Source organism: Arachis ipaensis, chromosome B04, assembly GCF_000816755.2.
Source record: "Arachis ipaensis cultivar K30076 chromosome B04, Araip1.1, whole genome shotgun sequence".
Classification (NCBI taxonomy): domain Eukaryota; kingdom Viridiplantae; phylum Streptophyta; class Magnoliopsida; order Fabales; family Fabaceae; genus Arachis; species Arachis ipaensis.
Genome location: NC_029788.2, coordinates 105,343,313 through 105,350,447, shown reverse-complemented (window position 1 = coordinate 105,350,447; position 7,135 = coordinate 105,343,313). Strand labels below are relative to the sequence as shown.

Genomic DNA, 7,135 nt, shown 5'->3' with positions numbered 1-7,135 from the left:
AATAACTGATATTATATAGTTATTAAAATTAATTATTAAATTAATTATTATATATTATTTTTAAAATTTTAATATATTTTTTATATTTTTAATATATATTATATATATGTAATTAATTTGATAATTGAATTTTTTATATACTTAATATGGTTAAAAATTAACACCAACTTTGTCATGTTTATAAATGAAAAATTGTTCAAAAAAAAATTTATAGACAGAAATAAATAAAATCTAGGAGTAGCTGCAATGCAATACAATGTAAGAAGAGCAGCTAGTACTAAAAAAATACTGCTAGTACTTAGTAACGAACTACTTTAAAATAAAGAAAGGCCCTTAACTCATACGTGACCACTGTAAATACCTGTCATTTCTCACGCTATGAAACCTACTATTGCCATGTGTCTCCACCTGACCAGTAATAAAGTAAAATCTACTATTGCCATGTGTCATAGACTATTAAAATTAGTCACATAAATAGTCTTATCTAAATCTTGAGAGTATCTTTTGACCCTTTGTCCCTTCCCTTCTTTAAAAAATTAACCAGAATAATGTTTCATATGTTATATAAATTTAATCTGTTTTTACTTCTAAGACCGAGACATGAATACAAAGATAATAATAAAAATATCAGTTAAAAAAAAAACGATATGTATCAAGACAAATTTTGAAAAAAATTATTTTATTTTTGTATTTATGTTTTGATTTTTGTTGTGGAACGAGATTTTAGTGTTTTTTAGTGTGTATTCTAATTAAAATTTATAAATCGAAATTAATATCAATTAATTTTACAAACTTAATTTACAACTTAATTTACATTTAGAATGAGTGAGTATTACTATTATTTATGTTTGATAATTTTATATTAAACTAAATTATAATAAAATAATTATTATTTATACTATATTATTTAAAATTATATTTAGATTAAAAAAAGATATAAATTTATATTACTTAAAATCATTTGTTGTGTTTGTTGACCGAACCGGTTCGGTTCAAGTTCGTGCCGGTTTTGACCGGTTTAATCGGTTCGTACCGGTTTTAACCGGTTTAATTCCTTAAACGGTTAGTATACTAAACCGGACCGGTACATGGTCCGGTTCACCGGTTTTCCGGTCGAACCGGCCGGTCCGGTCCGGTTTTTACAACTATGGTTCAAATGGTATAGTCTCTCCATATTCAATTAAGAAGTTGCGGATTCGAGTCTCCTATCTTTGATAAAAAAAAAAAAGAAAGATAAAGTTAATAAAAAAATAAATTATAGATAAAAATCGATGTCTAGTTGTTTTTATATGAAGTTAATAATTAAAAATATTATGAATTTAGCTAAAACTTTTAAATCATCAAATAATTTTTAATTATCAATTTATATAAAGATAACTGCACATAACTTAAGAATTGAAGCAAAAATTATATTTTTTTTTTGTTTCAAGTGAATGAAAATTTATACATAAAATCACACATACATCTAAAAATAAAAAAATAAAACAAACTCTTAATCTCCAAGTCACGAACGAGGTTGTTGATTACTCCATTGAATACCGAATGGCTAAATCAAACAAATTATTTAGTAGAGACTTTGAATATCAATAATACCAACAGAGACTCTAAATTGCAAGAGGAAAAAAAATTATGGAAATTCAGAGTCCGAATGTAGCTTTGGATAGAGTAGGAGACATAGTTGTCAGAACCGAACCGGTGATCGAACCGGTCAGGTTACTGGTTTACTGGTTTATTGGTTCAACCGATGAGTTATTGGTTCAACCGGTAAAACCGGTCTCATGTAAATAAAAAATATAAAATAATAAAAAATCTAACATTAAAATTTAAAATACATATTTTTACTAATATTTTAAGAATAATTAAGTCTCAAATTCTATAAATAACTAATAGAAAGATAGACATAAAATTAGTCCGTACTACTATAATAATATCTTAGTTGGACACAGTAAGAATAACAATCTATAAACTATATCCAAAGAGTAATTTTAAAGTCTAAATATCTTTACATAATTAAATAATTATATATAAATTTATTTTTTTAGAATAAGTAATTTTTATTTTATTTTAAAATTAATTAATTTGTACTTCAATTAAAAAATAATTAATTTAAAAAATATTGAAATAAAAAATATTGAATTAAGTATTTTTGTATATATATATATTAGTTAGGATATTATATAACATACAATATATATTATAAAGGCATGAAGTATTCTAAAAGAACAAACTAGTGTAGTGGTAGTTAGCTTGGTCTCCCTTTGAGAAGGGCCAAGTTCGACTCCTGCCTTGCATTATATTTTTAAAAAATTTCCCAACCCGCACGCTGACATCAGCATGACATCATCAATGCGCGGGATTGACTGTTGACTGTGTTTGTTGACCGAACCGGTTCGGTTCAAGTTCGTGCCGGTTTTGACCGGTTTAATCGGTTCGTACCGGTTTTAACCGGTTTAATTCCTTAAACGGTTAGTATACTAAACCGGACCGGTACATGGTCCGGTTCACCGGTTTTCCGGTCGAACCGGCCGGTCCGGTCCGGTTTTTACAACTATGGTAGGAGATGTTCTAATTCTTCGCAACAGTTACAAAATTTGAGTAGTTACTTGTCTGAACACTTGAACAATATACCGTTTGTCTACATGAAAGTAGGTCATAATTATAGTTTCTTGAGTCCAAATTATGACTTTGGTCTATTGGAAGAGAAGAAATTATTTGATGTGTGCTTTTCAGGTAGAAGGTCTAGTTCCTGATATTTGTTTTCACTATTTCATAGTGATAGGGTTAATACTAATGTGCTTTTAGTTTTTTTTTTAGGTATTTATTTTAGTACCACGATAAATTTATACCTACTAGTACAATAAAAATATAGACAAATTAAAATACGACCTATAGATTATGTTTTTCACGTTAATAATTAATTTTTTTTTAAAATACATATCAATAATTTTACTAATCACCCTTATATTTTAATAAAAATAAAAATAAATTTTATTTAATTTTTACAAAAAAATTTAAATATTTATTTTTTTATATTGGACAAAAACAACCTTAATTCTTTAATTTAATCAAAATTCAATTAACTTTAGTTTTATAAGTTTATAACTAAATCAATTTAACAATTAAAATCAAAATAGCCAATGAATAATAACTCAAATGGCATAGTCTCCCCATATTCAATTAAAAAGTTGCGGTTCGAGTTTCCTATCTTTGGTAAAAAAAAAAAACCAAAATACATTTCATTATTTATATACACTAAATTATCATGAACCCTAAAATCCTAAATCCCCCCAATCCCATATTCCCACTCCTCTCCTGGGAACTGAAAAGTGAAAAAGGAACAAAGAACTCTAGCACCCCAGCCTCCCACAGCCACCGGAGTTCCCGCAGTCACCGCAGCTCCCGCAGTCCCACTTCGTTGTCATCGCGGAACTCTCCTCCACTGGGAAGCTCCGTCGCTAAGGTAATTAATTTATCACCAATTCCAATATGCATGCTTACCGTTATATAATGTTATTGTTGGTTAATTGATGATTATATGATGAAGCAACTATACGATGCCGGAGCAAGAAAAGTGTGGGTTCTGAGTACATTGTCATTGGGGTGCTTTACCAGGAGGTAGAACTGCAGCAGGAGGACCTTTAAGATTGTGTTCTGATATTGTCAATGGAAAAGTTCAATTATGTAATGGTCAATTAGCATCGACTGTTAGTTCTTTGCAAGCCACACTTTCTGGTTTTACCTTTAAATTCATTGATTTCTATGCTGCACTGCTCAAGATCATACAAAATCCTTTTAGTTCAGGTTAGTGTGACTCTCATGTGCTATTTAATTTGGAGGACAAAATGCATGACACTGCGCATGAGAAGAGTCCAAATGACAAAACCCTTTCAGATGTTGAAATGGAATATGAAAGCAAATTATCTGCTAAAGAGGAAGAAATTCTAAGTTTGAAAGCAAAGCTGTCTGAATCTCTTCCAGAAAGCACTTATTCAGAGACTGTGTCCAGACATATCAAGGAACCAGATCTTATGCGAGAAACCGAATTACTGAAAGAGAAAGTTCAAGAACTTGAGATGGACTGCAATGAACTGACAGAAGAGAACCTGGAGCTTTTATTCAAGCTTAAAGAAGCAAAGAAAAATCCTAAAGACGGAGGTCTCAAAGATCGATCTTTTGCTAGCTTTGAGTCTGAAAACAACTTATTTCGAATCTTCCCTTCAGAAAACATGCTCCAGGGGAAACACACCAAGAATATTAGTGTTGATGATAATGTTCCGACTAAAGAGGTTGAGGCTTTGAAACTTGATCCAGAAGTCAGAATATTGGATCTGAATATGGAAGTGATCAATAAAACATCCGAAATAGCAAATCTTGAGGCTACCTTATCTTCTAAAGAAAAAGAAATTGGGGTTCTGCAGAAGCACCTGACTGAGTTAGAAGGCAAGGTCAATGATCTTGAACGAGAAAATTTCAACTTCAGGAACAAATGGAGATCTTTACAAAAGAAAGTGATACGGACTCTAAATTCTTATATCATTTACAAAATGATTATGCAACTCTCAACAAGAATATAGAGTCCCATGTTTCTGCCAGTGAAACACTTACAAGAAAGTCGTTGGAGTTGGAAGAAGGAAAACATAAACTGGAGCTCCACATATCACAGATAGAACAACAAAATTAACAGTTGTTAAGGCAAATATCTGTATTGGAAGCTCATCTTGGAGATTTGACTAATGAAAAGGAGTCTTACTTATCAGAACTAGAGAGCTCTAAGTCTCAAGCTGCGAGGCTTCGGGAGGAGATGTTAAAGATGAAGTCTGAGATGGATTATTCAAAAGAAGATTCTAAACAAAGGGAACAGTATTGTTCCCTCATGGGAGTCAGGTTGCAGAAATCAGAACGAAAATTTGCTGATATCTGTGGAAAAGTGGTAATCTTAGAAAAGAAATTTTCTTCAATCCAGGAAGATATTGCATCAAAAGAGAAGCATCTTGCGTTGGAGTTAGATGGCTTTATTGATGAAAATAGAAAACATATGGAGCAGGGTCAAAGCTTGTTGAATCAGATGCAAACGGAGAAGATGGTAGAAATCCAGGGCCTTGAAAAGGAAATTGAGAACCTCAGCATGAAACTTGCAGCAACCTATGATGAAAAAGAATTGATAGCTTCCAAAGCTTTGCTTGAAGTATCCACTTTACGTGCTGATAAAGCTAAACTGGAATCTGCTTTTGAAGAAGTTCAATCTAAACGGAGTTTGTCCAAGACCGAAGTTAATGGGATGCATACTGAATATGAACAAAAGCTGAAAGACCTAACAACTGAACTTGTTGATCTGAAAATGGAAAAGCAAATGCTGATGAATGAACATGAAAAACTGTTGAAGGTGGTGGAGAATTCCAAATCAAGAGAGCTAAAACTGAAAAGCACTATAAAATGCCCTTGAGTTAAAACTTACAGTCACTCAATATGAAAGGCAAAAATTCATGGATGAGTCTAGAAATCTAAAGTTACAGTTGCAGCAGACAAGTCAATTTGAGAATGAGATTGTGGCTCTCAGGAATGAGCTCAACTCTGCCAATTATGAGAAAAAGAGATTGGAAACCTCATTGAGCCTAGCTTCTGAAGTATGCAAAGATTTGGAGGCAGAAAAGGCATCATTTAAAATAAAGATTTCTACCTTGGAGAAGGTTGTCTCTGAATTGGAGGACTGCAAGGGAACTAGATCATCACTTGAAGAAAGGCTTATGCAGTTGGAGAGTGACTTGAAGGTTAGAGAAGAAATGAGATGTGTTCAGGAATCTGAGCTCAGCCAAGTCAAAAGAATAAACAGGCAGCATCAACAAACCTTACAGTTGCTAGAGCAGGAAAAAGTTGAGCTCCAGAAAAAAGTCCAAGCTATTGAAGAAGAACTGAAACTGCTTGAGGAACAAAAGAGAAACCAAGCTTCTAAGTTAAACAGGAAAGTTTTGCCTCTTCATGAAGACATGAAGACCTCAAAAGTTAGTACTTTTTTATTTATTTATTCATTCATGGCATTGTTGCATTGTGATGAGATGACTATTAATTTGTTTTCATTTTTATTTCACAAAATTCTGCGGTGAAGAATACCACTCCATACCTCATTTTTATTTCTTCTTAATGTTTTACTTGTTAAGTGCAATTTATGCTGTAAATTAAGGCTTGGAGAGAGTAAGTAGGAATGACTTGGAGTTTGGACTGTGTGATTATCTGATATGAGATGCATTGCATTCCTTTTTATTAGTATGTAAGAACATAAGATCAATCATATACTCGTTATTGTTATATATGAAATTGTGTATTCACATCACTTGTGCAAGTAACGTGGCTGGGGATTTCAAGTGTTTGGTTCATAGAACAAGTCAAGTGATCCTTGCAGATCTGAAATAGTTTTAGTTGTTCTGTTTTTGGTTGGTTTTGTGTAGTGCAGTTCAAGCTTGAGGAAATTACTGCTATCATGAAATATAACTATTCATGTAATTCCAGTATTATATAATTCACATTCTACTATTCACTATTCACTATTATATAATTCAAGTATTTAAATTAGGAAATTACTGCTATCATGAAATTACCTTGTTTTCAATTTGGCTCATTTTCTTTTGAATTTGTGCACTTCTGCAATCCTGAATTTGTGCACTATGCATAAAAAATGCTTGATTACAAGTAAAGCAAGTTGATTCTGTCTAGTTGGGACAAAACATGCATCTTTTTTACCGTCATCAAGAACTTCTTTTGGGGATTTCATTAGAGGAAGGGGAGCAATGACAAATCTGGAGTGAGTGCTATCTGGCATCATCAAATTTGCACCAATAGGACTAACAAATATGCTCAATAATGGAGGTGTAATTCAAGAAGTGGAATATGCTCAAGGTTAAGGGTGATGGCCAAATTTTGGCTTACTCAAGTGAACCTCCAAAGAAGTTTCAAGTGAATGGTTCTGATATGGATTTTGAGTGGCTTCCCAATGGCAAATTGATGGTTAATCTTTCTTGGATTCAAGAGGATCATGGTGTTTATGATTTAGCAATTTTCTTCTAGTTTTTATTTTATAGGATTGTGGAGTGGAGTTTCTTATTTTGAAGTCCTAATTTTTCGTTTTTAGCTTAATGTTGAA

At 32.0% G+C, this 7,135-nt stretch overlaps 1 protein-coding gene across 3 annotated transcripts; it reads left to right on the top strand.

The window, feature by feature from the left end:
- LOC107639672 (WEB family protein At1g12150-like) lies at positions 3,813-7,109 on the top strand. 3 transcript variants are annotated; one of them, XM_021121454.1, is made up of 2 exons: positions 3,813-5,999; positions 6,709-7,078. In XM_021121454.1, exon 1 carries the CDS (start codon positions 3,843-3,845, stop codon positions 4,572-4,574), a length of 732 nt encoding a protein of 243 aa, XP_020977113.1. In that variant the 5' UTR covers positions 3,813-3,842; the 3' UTR covers positions 4,575-5,999; positions 6,709-7,078. The 3 variants fall into 3 exon arrangements, with proteins under 3 accessions (XP_020977113.1, XP_020977112.1, XP_016198707.1); XM_021121453.1 differs by having other exon boundaries at positions 6,691-7,078; XM_016343221.2 differs by having other exon boundaries at positions 5,456-5,999; positions 6,089-7,109.

Coding starts and splice junctions, on each gene's coding strand:
- LOC107639672 (XM_021121454.1), top strand. CDS start 3,843: ATGCATGACACTGCGCATGAGAAGAGTCCAAATGACAAAACCCTTTCA.